The sequence below is a fragment of the Catharus ustulatus genome, chromosome Z, assembly GCF_009819885.2.
Source record: "Catharus ustulatus isolate bCatUst1 chromosome Z, bCatUst1.pri.v2, whole genome shotgun sequence".
NCBI lineage: Eukaryota > Metazoa > Chordata > Aves > Passeriformes > Turdidae > Catharus > Catharus ustulatus.
The window spans coordinates 50690608-50713171 of record NC_046262.2 but is presented as its reverse complement, the minus strand read 5'-3'; the positions used below and the strand labels follow the sequence as shown (position 1 = coordinate 50713171).

At 39.7% G+C, this 22564-nt stretch overlaps 1 protein-coding gene across 1 annotated transcript in view; it reads right to left on the bottom strand.

The window, feature by feature from the left end:
• Positions 1–15091: 15091 nt before the first annotated feature.
• Positions 15092–22564, bottom strand: part of COMMD10 (COMM domain containing 10) — a 115798-nt gene continuing 108325 nt past the window's right edge. Inside the window, exons 6-7 of the mRNA XM_033084942.1 lie at positions 16273–16332; positions 15092–15649 (exon numbers count right to left, since the gene is read on the bottom strand). Of these exons, the coding sequence (XP_032940833.1) occupies positions 15611–15649; positions 16273–16332 (99 nt within the window). The 3' untranslated portion in view covers positions 15092–15610. The remainder of the gene's footprint in view (positions 15650–16272; positions 16333–22564) is intronic.

The following is a 22564-nucleotide window of genomic DNA, read 5'->3' as shown; positions in this document are numbered from 1 at the left end:
TTAGCTTCTGTCTACACAACTCTGCTGAGAAACAAAATATATTATCCTGCGTACTGGGTTGATCTTCTGTGGCTATTTCAGCACTCCACCTTGCCCAGGTATCTCTGCATACCACTGCTTTGACCTGCCTGTGTTCCCATTTTTCATTTTCATTTGCTGTGGAACTGACATTGTGTATCTCTTTCTCAAGGAATCCTCAGTCCTCAGGCAGGCCCTCAGATTCCCTAAAGAGGACAAAAATTGGATTCAAAAGACGTAACAAACAGTATTAGAAATAGACACTACATAACAAATCTGGATCGCAACTGAATTTAAGAGCCATAATCTTATTATTCATAGTATAACAATGTAAATTCTTACACAATTATTTCTTTTTACTATCGCAGTTAGGTACATTTATAGTAAGTATTGAAGGAGGAGTATGATTTTAAAACAGAAGTCTTGGGAAGTAAGTGCTATTCCTTTCAGGCAGGCATCCACTCTCCAAAAGCCAGCCTGTTCGGTTGATTTCCCTTGAATAGATTATCTATATTAAAAGATATACCAAAACACACAAACCCTTTGTTTCCCTTTCAATTTAGGCTCCATTTAAGATAATGAGGCAGACACTGAAGCTGTACTTTGAATACCTGACTTTTATGGATCAAAGAATAAAAACTGCCTGGCATGTGGATTTTATTACTGTCAGGCAATAGGCCTTCTCCTTCTTTTTTATTTATATTACTGGACACCACTGCCACATACTGACTTTTTAAGATTTCTACAATGAGTTGACATAACGCCAAAGATGAAGGTTGGTGGAATTCAAAGCAGCAAATAATTCTTCATCTGCCTTCTGCTTCTGTTGACCATTTAACTTTCTAGGACCAAACAGGAGATGGGAGTGAGTACTTCCTCTATTTAAGCTCATGTAACGCCTTCAGAATGGATCTTAACAGAGGCAGTAGACAGGATTCTGTCATATTTCAGCTCCCTGCCCAATTTATTACCTTTCTGTCACCCTCATAGATATTGCCAGGCCCCTGAAGCACTACAGTTCTTTTCACTTCAAATATGTGACACTTGATAAATAATTTGATAGCACTTTGTGGTGAAATGAACTCCACTCAAATAAAATTTCTCTATCCTTCCACCTCTGACCCTACTCCCAACTCCAAATCAGCAACAGACCCCAAGGACTAAGGTGATAAATTCATATCAATTTGCAAAGATATAAAAAACTAGTTAAGTGAGCACAGGAAATGATCTGCCCTTCAAAAATAAGACAGAAGCACCAAAGAACTTTCAAACACTCCTCCAGCATAAAATCTATCCCTCTTGGACATCCTGTCAGAGGGATGATCCTTGGCCATCTTCACACTTCATCAACAAGGTCTTATTTCAAAGCTCTGTCTGCAAGTTGTGAGTAGCCATGTGTTTATAAATTCAAGATTCAGCTTCATCCTTTATTTCACGTCTTTGCAAGGAGAGACAAAAATCTTCGGGACTGAAATTCCATGTCACTTTGCTTTAGTTCAAACAGCCTTTGGCCTTTCTTTTGTGAGAAACTCCCTATCACTTTATATCTCTGTAAAAGTTTTCACAGCCTGAAGATGTCTCTTGGGAAAAAGGTGAATTAAGAGCTATCTTTATCTTTAGTGGGCAGCACATTTAAAGCAATTCTTCTTTTATGGATTGTCAGTGTAACAGAGCAGTACTAGAGGAATAAGTACAGTATAACATCTTATACTTGGGATCCTGCAAAAATAGAGCAAACTTCTTAAAAATCAGATCAAAGTTAAGAATAAAGGTTGTATAAATAGTAACATCAAAAGCTGGTAAAAAGCCCCAAACAAACAAATGGGGGGGTTGGGGGGGTGGGGGGAAGCCACACAAGAACAAGAAACAAGAACCCACACTACAGAACAAAACAAAAACACAACAAAGAAAAATGAGGATAGGAAAAAAACTATAATTATGTTGTCTGGATGCTATAAACAACAGATAAGAGAAATAGTTGGGTGAGTAAAGGAGGATATACTCACTCACCTCAAAATTTCCCAACAAAGAAAGAAATTAGTGCCCAAGAGCTGAGATTAACATGGATCTGTATAAAAAAATCTGATTAAGTAATGTTGATAAAGCATGTTGATCCTTATTTACAACACAGAACTGGGAAACTGGAAAACCTTGGAATATTACCTAGGCACTTAATCCCTAGAGATCTGTCACACTATATGTTCCTGAAAAATAATTTTGATAGAAAATAAGAACTATCTATGTAAGTGAGTAATGTGAGAACAAGACAAGGTGAAGACAGAGTAAAACCAGGGCTGGCATAAATGAAATGCCTTGACTGAGAGAAATTTAGTATCAGGAGCTCTCCATGGGGAAGAACAACAAGTAGGTGTCAGAGCCATCTGAGAAATAGTGACTTGGAAAGGGAATTTACCTACAAGATAAACAAAGGCTTTTAGGAGGAGTTTAAGCAGGAGGCACAGTACTGTAGTCCATGACAGAGTGATGCCAGAAGGAGCTAAACCCCACCTGCTTGCTCAGCTCTCTACTTTCCAGGAGCACCAAACCCTAAATCCAGCGCCTGAAGTGCCACCAACAGCTCATCTGCCACACAGAATGGAGTAGCACTGACCCTTTGAAACCCAAGCACCATTACACATATCTATATGGTGAATACGGATGCAGGTAGTTATGGGTGAAGACTGGGGCCGGGGCGGGGGAAGAAGACAAACTGTGAAAAGTGTGGTGCGCAAAGATACAAAGAACGATAAAGTCAGAGGTGATGGGGTAGGAACAAGCTGCTAAAGTGCCCTTAAAAATTTATTATTAAATGACTCATCCATTTCCAAATGCTGAAGTGATTGTGTCCAAAAATCTATTAAAGTGTCAGGTAAACACTGAGATCACTGAGGTTTTCCAGTATTTCCTTAGGAAAAAAGTGACTATAAAAGTGCTAAATATTTCTGCAAATGGTTCATTCAATACAGATGTATCCCTCTGCAGCAGGATGATGAACCAAGACACATCTGTATATGTGGATGTACAAGCCCTGAGCTCACCTGTCTCTGATATTAAGGAAATGGGGGGAAACAAGGAGTGAACAGACTTTTTTGCCTGGGTGGAATTCATATCCCAAAACACATTCACTTCAAGATTTGAGTGGTAGGACAGTACCTGATTTGGTGACCTTTGAATACAACTGCAATCAATACATCAAAAATGAGTTTCATACAACCAGCCTTCTGCCCTTCTAAGCACAGAAGTGCGATGTGAGTTAGGTTGAGAGTTGACATCCTGATAACATGTAAGAGAAGACAAAATTGGAAATTACTTCTGCAAAACACTTCCCTCCAGCCTAGCCACAAAACTAGGGTCAGTTACACTGGAGCGAACCTCGGGGCTCAGCTCCCATTCAGAGGAGAGGTTGCTCCAACTAAGGATTTGCTGACACTGAGAAAGGCAATAGTAGAGCTGGGCTAACTCAGCACACACAGAACTGGAATCAAAGGTCTGAATGGAGGTATTTAGGTCTGAAGTGCTGGGGGTAGTGGTAAAGCATCCCTAGGACATGTTTTCCATTAGAAATTGAGAAGATGAACCGGATGAAAGACAGTCTTGAGCTATTGGTTTAGCACCTTAAGTGACACACATCAAGGGAAGCTGCTGAGGGATTAAATGTAACTTTGTGCTGTCTGCAGTTACACCAATAGATTTGCAAATATGCACAGGGAGCCAGATCAGGGTTCAATAATGCTTGCAAGCACAGTGACAAAGCGACAGTCCATGTGTGTGGATGTGGGCTCATTTAGATAGTTTTATTTGGCAGCATTTCCAAGGACCTCTGTATTTTTGAGCTCATCTTTTTTGTTGCCTGTGTTTCTGAGTGCCACTCTTTCTTTCACTTAAAGGAACAATATTTACAGATTTTAAATGCAGACCAGGAATATGGAAGTCTGATGAGGTGCTATTAGATCCTTTGCAGCATAGCCCATTAGAATATTTCAATTCACTTCCACATACTTTTCATAGTCCAGAGGTATTTGTATCATAAAACTAAAGATCTTCTGTGTTCTGATAATTTGCTGATATAAAAACCATCAGTCTTACAAGCTGAGCAGCTAGTGTTTATGTATACCTTGGTTTTGATCATGAACCATATCTTTTAGCAGGAAATTAAAATCTCCTGTGGAAGAGTATCAAACCCATACTTACAAAACCCATCAGTGCAAAACATAGCTGATGTCTCTTTGGAGGATTTAACTTGACCATGTCACATTAATCACCTCTGAAGTAAAGGAATGACTCATAATTATTTTCCCTTACCTTGTGTTTGCTTTTTCAGCATTGCAAAAATACATGGGCCAGGACCATGGATCATAAATCTCATCAGACTTGTAGACAAGACTCTGTGTGGTTTTTGCCATGCTATGTTTCATGCTGGCCTTTCTATTTCTCTTCCTCTTCTGATAATAAAAATCCATTTCAAATATTGGTGTTTGTGAAGCATCGATGTTTTCAGTCTTCTGTACTTTTGAACATAATGCTACCATCATTCCTTTTAGATAGTAAAATGAATTTATAAGGATGTTCCACATTGTCTCAGACATTCTCAGACCTCTTCGCTTTTCAACGACGTGACTGAAAACCACTGTATACTCAAATAAACAGACTGTACTTATAGATAACAGAGGGATCTTCTTGCTAATGCAGCAGAATATCTGAAGAGTAAAAGTTTACATGATCACTTAAAGAAGCAAGGGAAACATTCATTTTGTAGCAGGACAGATTATCTAATAAAGGTGGATTAGATATGTGCCTCATGTGTCCAAAGTTTCAGAGATGTTTTCCTCCTCTCCTCTCCCCTTTCCCTTTCCCTTTCCCTTTCCCTTTCCCTTTCCCTTTCCCTTTCCCTTTCCCTTTCCCTTTCCCTTTCTCTTTTCTGTATTTTACTGTTTTCTGATCTTCTCAGCTGTTCAATGGTTTATTTTACCACTTTCCCAGATCACCAGTAGTGACCTTGGGTGTCATTGTGATGAATAGTGCAATTTTATACAGTATAATCTATCTGTGAATGATTTTTTTACAGACTTCAAGATTTGTACTGAGTCCTTCAAAAATGTACACCAACAGAGGACTCTTGACAGAAAAATGGCAACTCCTGACCCTACTTTTGAAAAGTTAACAGAGTACATATGTAAGAAACAGAGAAAGAACATGGCAAAACATTAATTTCAACTTAAAGAGTATAGGGAAAGTCGTGAGCAAAGCCAGTTAGCTCAGTGAGCTAAGGTAAAATCAGTAAAAATAGAATTTATCAGCAAAGAGGTCAAAAAAGAAACTGGTGAGGTTGGAGGAAGGTTTTCACAAAATCCAAGGGAGAACCAGAACTCCATTCATGATTTAGTGAGATTCATCATTTTTATTACTTATAACTGTCCTCAGAGATCATGTTAATGAAATCTGACAGATTAAAGACTAGAGACTACGGATAAGTGTCTGCATTTTTCAGATAATGTGCTGTTAGCATGATCCATAAGAGCGGGATTTCAGCTAACTTGTACCTGGGGAGAGGCATGGACAGGCATTCCATTTTAAATAAAGTACAGTAATTTCACGAATACAAGCCGCAGCAATTTGACAAAAATTTTGGTGGAAACCCGGAAGTGCGGCTAATAGTTGGGTGTGGCTAATATATTAATAATTTTCTGACATTTACAACCCCAGACGTGCCAGCCAGAGTGCCGAGCCAAGCACCGGCCAGTAAAAGCCGGCATTTCGCAATTGTTACAGTGTTACCGTGTTGCCCTGGCTCCCTGCAGGCAGCACGGGGGGCGGGGAGAGAGGCGGGAGAGCTCTCTTTCCTCCTCTGCTGCAGCCCAGGGGAGGAGGGCGGAGAGAGGCGCCGCCATTGCTGCGGCCCGGGGAGGAGAGGTGGGGGGGGGGGGCGCCGCCATTGCCGTGGCTCGGGGAGCCGACGGGGGGGGGGGGCGCCGCCATTGCCGCGGCTCCGGGAGCCGACGGGAGCCCTGCGCAGCCATTGCCGCGGCCCGGGGTGGGGGGGAAGTGCGCGCATCCATTGCCACGTCTCGGGGAGGGGCGGGAAGTGCGCACCGCCATTGCTGCGGCTCGGGGAGGAGGCGGGGTGCTTTGTCCGTGCCCGCCGCCGGCGCCACGGGCGCGGGAAAGCTCCGGCCCCGCCCGCCCCCGCTGCTGTAGGAGCAGGGGAAGCTCCGTCCCTGCCTGCCACCGCGGGGCAGCGCCGACCCGGGGTGACCGACCCCAGTGGCAGCGGGGGGTGGCCCCGAGCGGCAGCACCAGGCTGGGCCACCTGGCCCCGTCAGCGGCCCCTAGCGGGCCGAGCCTGCACAGCCTTAGCTCAGCCAGTAAACCCCGCCCTCCCGCGGTTCTCTTACTAATTGCACGCGGGTCCTCGCTGCGAACGACAGAGCGGCTTATATTCGGCTGCGGCTTATGTATGGACAAAAACCGAAATATTTGCCAACACCCAGAGATGCGGCTTATACTCAGTGCGGCTTGTATTCGTGAATTTACTGTAATCTAAATCTGGGGCAATCAACTCCTGCCAAAGTCTCTTACAGGTTGCCACAGTTGTGTTTTCCTGGTTTTTTTTCATCCTTATGTCCATATACAGTGAGATTACTGCTGCACTGTACTCCCAGACTGGGTTAAAAATCAACTTTTAAATACAGAAGAAATACAAGGAGAAAGGGAGAAATAAGGAGAAAAGATTATGCAGAGAAAGATGCAGAGTAGCATCTTTGGTCACCAAGGCATGAGAAGTATTCTGTAAAGATGTGTGCATATATTTGTATATATATTGTTGGGGCCTTAGCTGTGCTGCACGATTATGAAAAGCTTTAACCTTGTAAAAACAGCAGGTAGAGATGAGAAAGTGCAAGAAAGTAACAATTAAGAAGTTAGGTAAGGTGCCGAGTGACAGCAAAGCAGGATGTGAGATTAGAGGACAGCCATGAGAAAGTACAGCCCTTTCGCATGATTAGCAACAACGTACCAATTATAATGACAACAAGGCCACGTGCTACGTGTGTGCTTCTCTATAAATGTACACAGACAAAGCAATAAAGTGGATTAGACTTGCATCACATCGATGCGTGTGTCTTTTCTCATCTCGCCATAAAGACCCCATCTCTGGTGGGCTCCGACAATATATACATAAACAAACATACACAGATCTTCATACAAGTGATAAGAAGATCCCTTGTATCTTTTTATACAAGATATATGGTTGATTTATCTAGAGGTTGACAGAACTCTCAAGGGCTGAATTTTCAAGGACTAATACCTTGGATGCAGAAGTGGGCTAATGTGGCAGCTGAAGGCTCTGTCTGATTTGAAACCACAAAAAACACTTGACTGAAGATAGTTATGACAACGGGGTTACTCTGGCAAGTAAGAAGTACAGTCATATCTGCAGCCTGGGTTTGATTTAGGCAGGGCTATGAAATCAGAATAAGGTACAAATTCATGTCTTGTGGCCTTGCACACTGGAATAAGGTTGATTAAGAGGAGGTTTTGTTTCTTCCAACATGATGAAATCATTATGCCACAGGGATACAACCTCTTGCGCCAATAGTTTTATACATTCATATCCAGACCCATCTGGAAGGAACTCAAGGGTAGGTTTTATTCATCTAACACAGAAGTTAAAGCATGAACTTTGCTCCAGGCACCAGAATAAGCTCCACCTTTGGCTTCTCTTTCATACTGAGTATTTTAACAAAATATTAATTTATAACTTCTCTGTTCTCAGACAGAAGATAGCTTTAAAATTTATCAACTTCAGTGCTGAGAGAGACACTCACCCACCCAAAACCTGGTCTAGCAACCCTAGCAAACACAGTCTGTTCATACAGAAAGACACTAAAATTACTTGAGATGCTTTGCATTCCCATTTGGGTGCTGTTTGCAGAAGCAGTTAAGAGCAGCACTGCTCAACAGTGCTTGAAGTCATTCAGCACCTTGTATCTTCTGTCTTGACATACAGAAGACTGTCTTTCTTCTGACTACAGACCCAAAGGAATCAATCAGTAGGCTGCCAAACAGATGTTAATGGGTAGATACAGGGGTGTCATCTGACAGGATATGGGAAGTTCAGTTGCAGGAGAACATTAAAAGCACTCCAAGCCACTTCCTGGGTAGTGCAATGAGGATTACACACAGTCTGTGTTGCCCCAAGTAAGACCCGAGAAAACTTCTCACTTCAAGCATCATCAGTGGCATACTATGCTCTCTTGCTTAAAGGAGATTCTGTTTTGCTTATTTGTGTCCTCAATGGCTCTTTATATATATTTTAACGAGAGTGGGTTTTTTTATTATGTTCTAGTATCATATTACCTAAGAAACTGGGATCACTGCCATTCATCCTGTTAGACAGTGAGTGAACACAGCTCCAATCACACTTACAGGCTTCATTTCTTCTACATTTATCTGATATACTTCACTTTTGTTGCCCTAAATCCAATCCCAAGAATATTTTAGCTTGCTGCAATCCATAAGGATGTGGGGAAACAATGGTAATTTTACTCATGTAGGCAGTTTGGCTGCAAAAAAAAATTGTATCATTGATTAATTGAACAGAGAGTTTGCTCCAGAAACGGCCAAATAGTGAATAATAGCCCTTAATGAGAATATCCTGAAAAGCAGGTCTTGTTGTACTTCTCATCTCATATACAGAACTTTTCTGGACCCTTCTCAAAGTGAGTTTCAAACTTGAGGTGATGAGAAAACCCCAGCAAAAGCTTGTAGGTAGGGTACTACCTGGAACTGTACTGAACACTAGCCTGAGAGAGGAGAAGGGATCCTCTTGGGGACAGAGATAAAGCACAAGAAAAATCCTTTTCTGTTCTTGAGGCCTATGGTGCCTGCCTATGGTGTATGAGCTAGAAATGGCAAGAATTTGCTAGGAATTAGAAGAGTAGAAGATAGTGGAGATCCACCATCACAAGGCATGATTCCTGACAGAGGCATCAGGGATTCATCTGACGTGCAAAGCACTACTCTGACCTCATTCCTTTCATGTAGGAGACCTGGGCAGAACTGCAGCTCATATGAAAAAAATATTCTCATCTGTTCCAGAGTGAAGAGCTAAGCTAACAACACTTAGTCTGACATAACTTTTTTCCAATGCAGTCAGCATCTCTGACCTTAACCTGATGCATTGCTATACAGGAAAGAGGTAGTGACTGCTCAACTAACTGGCAGTCTGAAGTGCAAACAAAGGCACACAGGCTGAGCTGCCCCATAAGGCTCAACATGGAGGAGTGCATGGAACAGGAGACATGATCCTTTCCTCACTCCCAGGGCTTCATGGACCTCATTGATATTCATTCTCTGCTGCCTGCAAGGATATTGTCTATGAAGAACACTTTGACATTAGAAACAAACACAAGAATGCAAACATTATTTAAAATGCTCACTACATACATTAACTGCATAATTTCTTAAATCAAACTGATTGTATTTTTTTATTAAGAAGCATTCCTTAACCCTTGAGGCAGAACAGGAAAAGCGCAGCATTCTCATGCTGCCTGTGAAATGCAATTTACTAAAGAGCTGCCCTACCTACTGAAACCATGAACTAAATGAAATAAAGGCAGCTCACCTGTATGTGGAGCTCTTCACAGAAACCCTCGTGGGATGACCCTTTCAACACAGTGCAGATGTGAGGAATCTTGTTAGTGCTGTGCAGGCAGTGCTTCTTCCTCCTCCCTTCCCTTGTCCTGAGTGACCAGACAGTGAATTCCAAAAGAGCTGATTTGCTGCTCCAGTGTGAGCAACCCCAGAACTAGCACTCTACAGCTGCCCATGCTGGCCTTTGTGGATCTGCACAGCCATCTCAGAGACAGGTACTACATTCATCCACATTTCCTTGAATATATGTTTTACATTATCATAAATGGGCAATTGATTTTTAACACCGATGACAAGAAGTTTAAAGTGCTCTAAAAATGATCACCTTATTAGAACAGCTGGTCAACACAGTTATGCTTCCAGCATCTGTAGGACCCCAAATTGCCTTTGAGTGATTTCAATAATCAGAGGAAATATATTTTGACCTCAATAGAAAAAAGACTAATCCCTCTAAGTGAGAGGGACTAAGTGCTTCCTGAACACAGATGAACAACATCTGATTTGTAACAGACCAGTAGTTTTTATTGCTTTAGAAACAAAATAATGAAGGGATGAAGGGATGGTCTAAACCCTTTATTTCAGTTAAAATCACAGCATATAATTTGGTCTGATGAACAATGAAGGAGGCTGAAGAAAGATCCAACATAACTGATTAATTTCTGTGGAAATCAGAAATCAACTTACACAACTGCAGATAAAAGCAGATCATTAGTTTATCTTAATGAGACAGCATCAATAGTGTTTCAGTCAGCAGCACTGTGGTTCACACACCTACTCAAAATCACTGTTACTCAGGTCAGTTTATCTGCTCCATAGAAAAGGAACTTCCACACAGTAGCTCAAAAGGTTACTCATTTTCATCTGTCAAATAAGCTATAAAAGCTTACAACATAAAATGCTATGATACTTATTCACTGGTCAGCAGGCATTATTGAGCTTTGTCATTACTACGTCATAATGTGAGAGAATTCATAATCTTTGAAGAAATAATATGTTAATACAGCCAAGTAATGAAATGTTACTGATGATGTTGGAAACAAGAATATGAGAATATGAAAAAGTGTGAAGGGGAGCTTATACTACTTCGTAACAATAATAACTTTTCTTCCTTTGACAAAGGTAAGAATTAGCATGTCAGTAAATTCTTTATGCTTTGAAGGAACAAGACTTCAGATCCCTTAAAATCAGACTGTAGAAATGAAACTGCAGGTCATTACTTAAAATTTATGTGCCAGCAAACCCAGGAATTAAAGGAGAATTTGAAAATCTCCTCTGGAGAACCAAAACAGGTTTGGTAGTTAATCAAAATTTGAGACAGCAAAGCCATATTTGTCTAACTATATATTTTATTTCAACAAAAATAAAATGCAAAAACTTACAGACATTTAATATTTGCTTAAAAAACAGGAATTACATGTCCAAGTCTGAACTGGGCGGAGATAATCTAACGCATTTGTACTCAACAAGCATTAATGCATCATTAGTGTTGGTTTTGCTCAGTGATGTACAAGTGGCTGCTCTTCACCAGTAATGTGGTGCTTTTGAGGCAGTTCTCACACTGGCTTGTCCTTAGGTCCAGAACTCCGAATCTTCATGTCAAAATATTACTGATGCTTATTACACCTGAATCAAAAGAATTCCTTCTTTTGCAATGGTCCATTTGAGGCAGATTTTGACATTACAGCTTTGTAAGAAGTACAGTCACAGAAAATACTGTCTTGAATGTCTGAACAAAGATGAATCAAATGTTTTTTAAAAACACTGAAAGATCTAAAAGACTTAGTAATTCTTATTCATTCCAATTTCCAGTTTTAGAGTTCAATAAATCTCTGCAAGTATCTTCCTTCAATACTATGTCAAGCCTTGGTAATTTCAAATCTGGATCATGTCCAAGAGATACTCCAGGCCAGTATGCTAGTATCCCGAACTGGAAAGAGCATGGGATGCATCCCTTTTGTTTTCTGCAATAAAACCTTTAAAACACCCCTGAGACTCACTGTTCTGTTTTTATGAATACACATACTCAAAGCTTGAACACCTTCAGAATGCACACACACGTCTAGGCTCCCACACCAACCTGGTGTGTTCAGTTCTGTGTAGTCCACATGCCACCTTTCTCCAAGGAAGTGTTTTCTTTCTGCCACCCCTAAGGCAGTCTAGATCATCCTGCTGGTAGATCTCCCCAAGCATGACCCAGTCTGTGCCAGTGCTTGTTTTTCCTCTGGCTCATGGACACTTCTGAGACACCAGGACCTTATATAAACCAAGGAGAGACAGCTTCTCTCGGGGTAAGGCTAAGCTTCTCCTCTCCAGGTGTGCTCAGGCCCAGAAAGAAGCAACCAGCATAAAAGCCTTCTTTTCTGCAAGACCTAACAAACTGCCCCCAAATTCTTCTGCTCTTTCTCAGCCAATTTTCTCTCCTTAATCAGGAGCACTTAAAATTTAAGTGACAATGTACTTCTCTAAGATGGTACAGGTCCTTGCCACATAACAATGTACAACCCCAAAGCTTCCCATTACATACAGAAGAGTCTTTTTAAACTAAATGTTTATTTTTCAGCAGTCCTTGACTAAAGGAACCACTGTACTTACAATAAAGCTTTTGACAATAAGAATTCAGTACAGTTAGTAAAAAATAAAAAGCAGCCACTGTAAAGAAATCATAAATCTTTTTGGTCATCTGCAAACAAGGATAAAAAGAAATAAAATACACAGAATTATTGCAATCTGAGATTTTTTCTTCCCTTTCAACATCATTTTGTAATTTTTAAAATATTTCCTATTAAAGTTAAATTCAAAATCTGTTTTTCATTATTCCACACTTTGATTGTGGTCAACTTTGCACCAATGTTGACATTTCAGGGTTAGTTTGAAATACTAGATCCAATTATACAACTGGCTAGTTTCCTCAGTTAATTCTGGCTTAGTTTGATCCCCCAATTTTCCTCTCATTCTTCTATAAGGTTTTCTCCCTCCCCCTCTACTTAATATTTTTTTTTGTATATATACTTTTGTCATCTTTTCCAGTGTTTCTACTCTCTTCCTGGTATTTTCCAACACCAGATTTCATCCTTGGGAGTATCCATTTCTCTACCCTCTCCTTCCTTTTTCTTGTGCCCCACTTCTTCCTATTCTGACTTCTTTTTATCAGATCTGCCTACTGATTTGTGCAATGGCTCTTGGTCTCCAAACTAGTCCAGCCTTCACCTCCTCCTCCAGGATTCATCAATCACTGCCTACATTTACAAAGGTACAGTAATTTCACAATTATAAGCAGCACCATTTTGACTAAAATTTTGATCCCACCCCAGAAATGCGGCTTACACTCAGGAGTGGCTAATATGTGAAAAATTTTCTGAAATTTCCAAACCTGGAAGCGCAGCCGAGGTGCCGAGTCGAGCAACCTGCCAGTAAAACCCAGGATTGCACGATTGTTACAAATTGGTTACTCTGTTGCACGGCGAGTGGAGGCGGGCTCCATGTCAGCAATGCGGGGCGAGGAGGCAGGGGGGCTCCCTCCTGCCGGCCCTGCAGCGAGGGGGGAGGCAGGGGGTTCCATGCCTGCCTCCCACCAGCACCGCGGGAGCGGGTGGACTCCGTCCCCGCCTGCCACCGCCACCGCAGGAGCAGGAGTGGGCAGGCTCCGTCCCTGCCTGCCTACTGCCGCCACAGGAGCAGGCGGGTTCCGTCCCCACCTGCTGCTGCGGGGCAGCACTGGGCTGGGGCGAGTGAACCCAGTGGCGGCGGCAGCGGCAGCTGGCCCCGAGCAGCCCCACCAAGTGGCAGTGCTGAGCTGGGCTACCTGGCCCCGTTGGTGGCCCCGAGCGGGCCAAGCCCGCCTGGCCCCGAGCCAAGCCAGTAAACCCTGCGACCCCACGATTCTGCTACTAATTCATTACTTTGCTGTACGTGGATCCTCACTGCGAATGACAGTGTGGCCTATAATCAGGTGCGGCTTATATATGGACAAAGACCTAAAGGTTGCCGCCATGCGGAGGTGCGGCTTATAATCAGGTGTGGCTTGTAATCGTGAAATTACTGTAACTTAAACCCCTCACACAGGAAAGTCTGAATTAACTTCAGACCTGACTTCCAGAACATAAGCTCTGGAAACTCAGTGAAAAGGCTCAAGAGCAGCGTTCTTGCACAAAGCACAGTGTGCCACAGGACTGGTAGAGAAGACATGTCATGCAGAAGGGCATTCCCTCAGCTGCACTAACTACAAAGCACTGCTACTGTCAGCAAGCAGATGGAATGGTGGGGATGTGTCCACCTGCAGACATGCACCAGTCTGTGCAGTGTGAGATGACGAGCTGGCAAGCTCTTGTTGAACAGCCAGACCAAGGATGTGACATCTGTGGGTGGGAGCACTGTATCTCCAGAAGATATGGCACGTTTACCAGGGACTTACAAGACTTGGTTTTGGCAGCCAGCCTCACAAGCTATAGTGGACAGCTGAGGATATTCTGCTGCGCAATGGTGACTCACTTCTTCTTCCAGGGTAACAGTGTTACTGTATCAAAGTGGTAGACTATCATTTGGCATTTCTTTTGAGAGCTAAGAAGTATGCTAAGTGTGTATTTTCTCTTCAGTGCCCTTTACTCACACATAGCCTGTTAATGGTTTTATCATCTGAATCTATTAATTTTCAGCATGGACAACTTGTGCAAACCTCAAGTATTCTAGAGTTGACAGCACAATCCCTAACAACAAAGCAACAAAAAGGCTCTCCAAAAGCAACAAAGCAGGAAATCTGGCACAGGAGGACCTAACTATTCAGGAGAACCATCTATTCAAAACATATATTTTGGTTGCACTTATATCTACATCATGAGCAAACAAGCAACAGGAGGAAACTGTCTGGTTGGCATCAGGATATAGGCATCAGGAAGAAAAAAAAATCTTCAATCTCTGAACAGGCAAATTTCCTCTCACATTCTATAAGCCCAAAGCCCAGAGTCATATACTGTGCAGATATGAAGTTGCCTGTCAACAAACAGCAACAAACAAGAACTAAGATGACTTCTACTTTTCTCCTGCTGCTCATGAATCATCTGGAATTAATGGGTGAAAGTATGACTAACTTGGCCTTTAATAACTATACTTCAATTTTTCCTCTTCAGTGTAAAAACACTGGTGGTAAAAACAGCATGAGTAAGGATCAACATAGCTTTCAGAAATCTGTCAGGTCAATTTAGAATTTTTTGTTTCATGCTCTGAGATTTCTCCCCTCAGTTATACAGCATACTTCTTAGATTCATTAGTGGGCATGCAGTGCTAAGTAGCCATGTTTATTTTCAGTGCCAAAAGTAAACACTGAAATCAGAAACATTGTTGATTATTTCAACGGAGAAAAAAACCCACACCAAACTAAGCCAAAACACAACAAAGATAACAAAATGAAGTTTGACTATTCTCAAAATAAGCTTTTAAAATTCTGAATTTATTTTGACGAATCTGCAAGAAGCATTGTCATGTGAATAGTACTGGAAAAGTATAGAAATTTTATTAGCTGTGTATTTTCTTACAGTTTCTACATTTATGTCTGGAAAAAGGGGTTTTATTCTTGGTCTCTCACTAATATGCAAATTTCTACCAGAATCAAGTAACACACATAATAGGATGAAAAAAAAAATTCTGAAGCAGGGTAGCATTCTTTTAAAGGGGGGAGGGGTTGGGCAAGGTGTTTCCCCACTGCAAGCAAAGAAGACTTTAGCGAATCTTTCACAACTGCTAAGCAAACAAGAGAAAGCCCATCAGAATCTTCAGACCCTCAACAAAGACTCTTGGCCAATAGCACTAGTCTAAAAAGGAGATAAGCCATATAATTTTATAAGAAGCAACCCGCTGAATCCTTCAGGAAACACAGCTTGGCAATCTATCTTCAATTCAAAATAATGAGGTGGCAGGAGCATTATGGAGAAATAAGTCTTCAAAAACATCACGTAAGGGAATCCAGCTGTGCTTGTATAGTTTCCAGCTATTTAAAGAAAAAAAAGAGGAAAAAAACTCCACTCATAAAATGTTTAAAAACACACAAACAGAAATATCCAATATCTTCTACTATGCATACCAAATATATTTGCATACCAATATAAAAATCCTGTACTCATGAATATTTGTTTTTACATGAAGCTATTAGAATTCATTGCTCCAGTTTAAATATTCAAATTGTAAAGAAACAGTTGTCTAAATACTACCTCTTTAGCATGCACAGATGTTTTCCTGTGAATTTCCAATGCATAGTAACAAGGAAAAAAAAATAATAGAGTTGATTTTGACTGGATTATGAGCCTAGCATCTTGACTGAAGATGTAACAGGAAGATGCTATCTCCAGAGAGAACCCCACTGTCAATCATCAGCTACTCCTCCTGATCTGACTGCCAGATATGCTCACAGTGACCCAAGTCCTGCCTACTCCAAAGTTGAATGCACAGGCTCTTCTTGAAAATTGTTTATGTGATCAAAGAAATCCAACAGCCTTAAATTAGGTTGGATCCCTTTCTTCCAGTTTTATTAGATTTAATTAATAAAGGCAACAATGCCTGCTGAGCACCATAAGGTGTTTACAAAGAAACTATAGTATTGTAAAATCTACAGACCTTATTGTAGAACTCAAATAGCTCCTGATGGCTAAATTCTACAAACACCTTCTTCAGGTTCTGTAAAGAAGAAAGAAAAAACAAATTTTAAAAATTAAGGAATAAACACACTCCTTTTCTTTTTTTTCTCTTCATTTCTCTTTTCAACATTAACTCCAGTAAATCAGAATATGACATTAAGTTATATGAAAGAAATGGTTACATTACCTTCCATTCACTACAACATTCCTCATACATGTATATTTCATTAAAATGAAGAATTCAAATATACCAGTATACCTATTCTTCTCCTGTGAAGAATAGTAATAAAATAATCCATGTAATGAATTTACTTACCTTATTTTTAACTCAGACAAAAATGAAAGATTACATTCATCTTTCTCAGCAGTCCATCTAAGATCTGGCAAATATCATTTCACAGTGACAAAGTCAGTAGTATATTTGATTGAACTGGCACAGCTATTAAATTACTACACAGGCACAGAGCTGATCCTTCCATTCACTAATCTAACTGTTCCAATCTTAGCACGCTGACACTGCTATAGGCATCCATGCAGATTCAGCCCAAGTTAACAATTAACACAACAGCTTCAAAGCAGTGCTTAAGCACTTAAAAAACTCACAAAATAACACAACTGATGAAAACTACTGTAGATAAAACAGATGGTGGTAATAATCCTCTGCATGCATGTGCTGATGTCTGTGGAGATGGGGGTTAAATTAAAACTTCTGTCCTGCTTAACTTGCAGCCTGCTACCTTCAATCACAGTGCACATCTATCCACACAGTTTCTAGCCTCATTCCCTCTACTTCACTTTGTGACTTTATTTATTTAAAAGTAAATTTCTTTTTCTGCACACTCTCTTTGTTTTTCTTAGACTTTTCAAGGCTTGGAGGCATTCCTGAGGATAAAAGCTGCACTTCCATGAACACGAAGGAGGCTCTGTGAAAGCTGAATCTCTGCATATCTCTACTCATAAAATATTATCAGCTGAAATAACGTACACACACCACATTTTTTTAACTGGTACCAACTTCATGTACCACTTGGGTCAATAGAAAAACACTTGTTTATCCACTCAGCTTAAATGAGTAAGGACACTTTTGCATACAGGCAAGGCTGTGGGCCAGATTCTAATACTCAAAGCAATGCAAGTCTCAAGTTATGCCAAATAATGTCACTGAATTTGGCGCACCAAATGCACAAGACCAGCAGAAGCCCTGGGAACGCAGTATAGGTACTGCCTGGTGCCTGCTCCTCAAAAGGAGCTGTAAGAGACACAGGAAAGAGATAAAATAACTGGGGCCAGCCTGTCTGGTGCAATTCCTCCTTCTCGCTCTGCAGAAAGAAGGATCCCTTCCAACAATTTCAGGACGGCTACAAAAGCCTAGAAAAGGACTAGTGATTTGCATGAGAGACCAATCTTCCCCCTCTGGGAAGGAACAATGCAATACTGTGAATCGTATGATGAATGCAAAATAAAAGTACCAGGACAGCAGTTTTCTTTGCCATGACTCCAGCTGATTCTCCCTCCAAAGAGCATAATGCCATGACAGGGAAGTAAAAGCATTTTTAAAGGCTTTCTAACAGCTAAGAAACAAAAAAGAAAGCAAACAAGGGTTTTTTTCAGAAGAGAAGCAGGGTTGAGGAAAGAAGAAAGATACACTAATAGCAAAGGGATCTAGCATTTCAGCTAGGATGTTTGCTTGGCATTTGTCTTCCTAGGATTTTGGCGACTAAATGGAAGGAATCAGAGCTGCAAAGAGGAGGTTCAACTAAAGGAAGATATCATGTATCTTAAAAGTTTATCAGCCACAATTTATAGCTAGGATAATTTCTTGAATGATTTTTGGAAGGGGAGTCTGCTGGATTTTGATATGACAGTTTTGCAATGCCTCCAGAGAGTGGCAGAGAAAGACCTCTGACCAGTAGATTTCATTTCTCCATTCTCTGTGTGTCATTCAAGATGGGCATCTTCTGATACTACTTCAGACTAGCAAGCACAATCAGTTCTCTCCCTTTCTCTCTGCCTGTAACTGCTTGTCTTTCATATTTTCTAACTACATTAGTTAGTGCTAGTTAGAAGATAGAATATGCAAATGAAAGAAAGTGCAGACCTTTTATTTCAGATTCTCTTTACATGTACTAAAAAACCCCACTATGTTTTATGAACAGGATGAGATCTCTCCTCCCATTATTATTTAATAATTATACTCTGAAAACTAAGACAAAATTTATGTTGGATTGTGACAGGAAAATGTCTGTGGAGTTCTAAAAGAAAGCATGCCATGTTAAGCTATGTTTCTGGTCTGGGGTGGGAGTAGGACTGTCAATGGGAGAGAGGTGTAACAATCTTGTATGAAATATGTTGTTTATCTGCATTTAATCGTCTGCTAAAACACATTTGTCTGTATATGTAAAAACCTGGTACATCTCCTACACCACTTCAACAGAGATAGTGTCACTAAAAAAAACCATGCAGAAGAATGGCACAATTAAAAATATTTATTTACTATATTAAATCTCTCACTAGCGTGAGTTTATTAAAGAAGGTGACAAATCATCATTATTATGTGATCAGAAGTTCCTATATAAATTACAAAAACACTGTATCCTAACTAGATTCCTGCCTAATAACCCTACTTCTCAGGTGGCTGAAGCCCCCCCATTTTTAGCTGAGATATCCATTATTCACTTACTTGCTTGATTCTGTGTGAATATAAACAAATGCTATTAGAACTGTGTGCCACAGGACTAGGTTACCATCCAGTTCTTCCATTAAAATTGTCTTACAAATTACTGCATAGATAGAATACTGGTAAACCCCCAGAGCAGGAAAATTCCTAATATACTTAATGGAATTTTACTCAGATAAGCATACAAAATTACAAACCCCAGTAACATTTCAACCATAACTAAAACACAGGGTGAAAAAAATCGCTCTCAGCTTACTTACTTAATTAAATGTCACTGTGAGACAAAGCCTCAACCTATTTATGAAAAGTACAGCTAAGCTGACTTCTTTTATCTGCACATACAAGTTTCCAGACGTTGCCTCTGATCTAGTATGTGTTTCCCAGACGTAAATAAGAAAACAGCAATTTGCTGGATGTCTAACTTCTTTCTTCTTTTTATCAAATGTACCATTCTTTTTTCTTTTCCTTATAAATGTCTTCCCATCCCTCACCTTCACACTACTCTCTCCCTCATTTTTGGAATCTCATTTTCTCTTTCTTTTTATCATCTTCATGTGAAAGAAAATTAACCTGAACAACTAGAAAACGAAACTAAATTTATTCCCATTGTCAAACTTTGTCACTCCAATAATTTTTCTAATTACATCACAAATTTTGCTGCTGTGACAGTGCTAACTCCTAGCTCCTACTTTTAAGAGTTTTAGCCATGAGTGTGACAGTTTCATAGCATCAAAGGAACATAGCTGAACATGCTTTTATTACAAAGACAAAGAAATCTCTAAAGACTCACTCTTTGGGCTGCTTTGAGAACACGGAGACAGGCTTTTTGTCTGATACAATACCCATTAAGTGTGGCAGGGACTGTACTGGAGCAATATGTTCAATGAGCACAGCTAAAGAGTATGTGCAGTACATTAGCTAAATGAAGTTGCTGTTAAGTTCAATGTGTTCATCTACTGTAAAACATGACAAAGCATTGCATTTACTACCAGAAAGGTCTGTGTGAATTGCAGGTGTCACCAAGAAAAATCTTTCTCTCACTCTGCATTCACTGCAAGGAATACAGTAATAAGCTTTCTGAAATGGTTGGCCATGTATCACTAGTGAATGTATTTTAACTGTAAAAATTAGATTTTAGTGTCATTTTGCCTTCATACATCTAGATGAAATCTGATTTCATTCCACTCTCACCCCAGGGTTGTATCAATTTACAACTTACAGCCTCCTGAGAACTGTGAAATTCTAATAAGTTTAAATGATTAGATTTGTTTTCTTCCCTTAAGTATCTTCTTACTTACTGTCTACTACTATTTTAAAAAACATAATATCTTCATCAGTGTCCAAAACCAAACTTCCTTTGAGGGTGGAAGAGGGGCAGGGAGGAGGAAAGAGAAAGGAAAATGAAGATCAAACCTTTGTATTCACAGTCAATATTAATATGTTATCCTAACCAAAATAGGCATTCTGAATGTCTGGCTAATTCTGCAGAATAGCTATAGTCTCTTAATATACACTTAGCTTACAATCACCACCAAACAGTTAAGCAAATTTTTAGCTGAACATGATCATCAGCACAAAATTATACAATACGATACAAGTATACGAGATATGTAAGAGTCTTCAATTTCCCCTTATCTTGGCTAACTATATTAAACACTGATACTTTCTTGCTGCAAAATGTTTCTGTGGAAACCAAGCTAAAACTGATTCCTTAAAATACTTCAGAAAGTAGAGGGAAATTTCTGGTTATAACCAAAGGATTGGGTTTTGTTTTTAGGGGGTTGGTTGGTTCGTTGGTTGTACAGTGGAGATGTTAATGTGTTTGTAGTGGTTTGTTGGGGTTTTTTTAAAACAGTGTTCTAGAAAGTCTCATTTTAATGTACTACTACAAAAAGCCTTATTACTATGACAGAGTTTTACAACCTTACATACTACACAGTTATTCCACACATTTAAGTCCCCAATACCATGAGCAAGCACAGAGTAACACACTAGAAGTTATAAAAAAAAGCTAAACTTCTGGTTTAAAGCTGGAATACAAAATACTGATACTACTGTTCTCAACTGCAAAGCTATAATTACTTCAACAATGTTGAAAAATAAATGTCAAGTATTCTGAAACAAATGGAGGGATAGGCTGAATTATATATTTATAAGCTAAGTGTCTACTGATAATGATAATGTTCTGTGACTGAGCACATGTAAAAATACAGTATATTCAGCAAAGCTTTTTAATAGCAACTAGGTGAAATAATATACATCCCTGTCTTCATATTCTAATATTACCTTTAATATTATCTTGAGCTACATTTCCACTAGGTTTGAGAGAAGGATATTTTCACATTTGCTACCCATTCTCCAATTTATTACATTAGATATCCTTAAAATCTCAGACAACAGAATGGTATGGAAAACTAAGATAATCAGTTTATGGAAAAATTAAGGTTCATTCCTAAACAGTTAATTCTTACTTGTCTACATTTTCCTCTGGACCTATCAATTTTTGTGCTACTTAATTCAGACTTCCTTAAAACTAGCTTGGACCCTGGAGAACTGTGCATTTGCCTAGGCACTTACAACTTACAGCCCTTTTTCTGTTTGTATCTCACAGAATTTATCAAAAAGTTTGAGCTGCTTGGTCAGGAAGATCAATTTTAAGAATAGCATGTGCATTAAAACACACCAGCATCTCTTAGAAGCACACCTGTTTTTTAACTCTCTGCATATAAGAGGCAGTAATTAAAACTTCTTCATATTCTTACAGCTGTGGATGGATGTAATTCAGCTCAGGGATTCAGCAGAACACAGGGAGTTCAATACAGACTAATATATTCCTAATTAAACTTTTTTCACATAATCAAAAAATGTGACCTTCAAACTTCTCTTTTCAAGCTTATCTCCATTTGCAATACCAAATTATTATTTTTGAGAAAAAAATTATTTTATGACTGAATTAAATGCATTTCAAGTTTCAGTGTGTAACCATTATAAAATATAAAATACTGATCCACTCTTTTCCTGACCAACATATTAACATCTAGTTTGTAAACATACTGCATTCTACCTTTCAAATCTGCAGTTCTTTTTCATATAAACTTAAGAAATTAAAATTCTTTGTGGATCATGATCTGCATCACACTAAAGATGTCTTCCTCTCTCTTTGAAATCTTTATGCAAGCATCCTAACAGAAGGTCTGTGTTGATTCCTAAGATGTAACCAATGTGTTACTGGGATTTATGGAGATACATACAAATAAATCTTGAATCTCACTCCAGCTGATTCAGGATCATTTAAACATGTTTGCATGGAAAATATTAAGATTTAATTTATCGCCCAATCTGGTAATAAGGCAACAGATTCTGCAGGCATTTGGAGACCTACAGAAGACCTGACATAATCCCAAACTGCAATAAGAATTCTTAGTTACTTCCATTTTCATAATTCCTGTTCCTCTCCATCCTCACAAAAATATCCATTACTGACTGAATGAACTGATGAAAAACTATAGACAGGAGATGGGACACAACTACTAAAAAGACCACACAGTTTGGGAAGACCACAGAGAATTAGAGGTAGATAGGTCCCTTTTTTCAC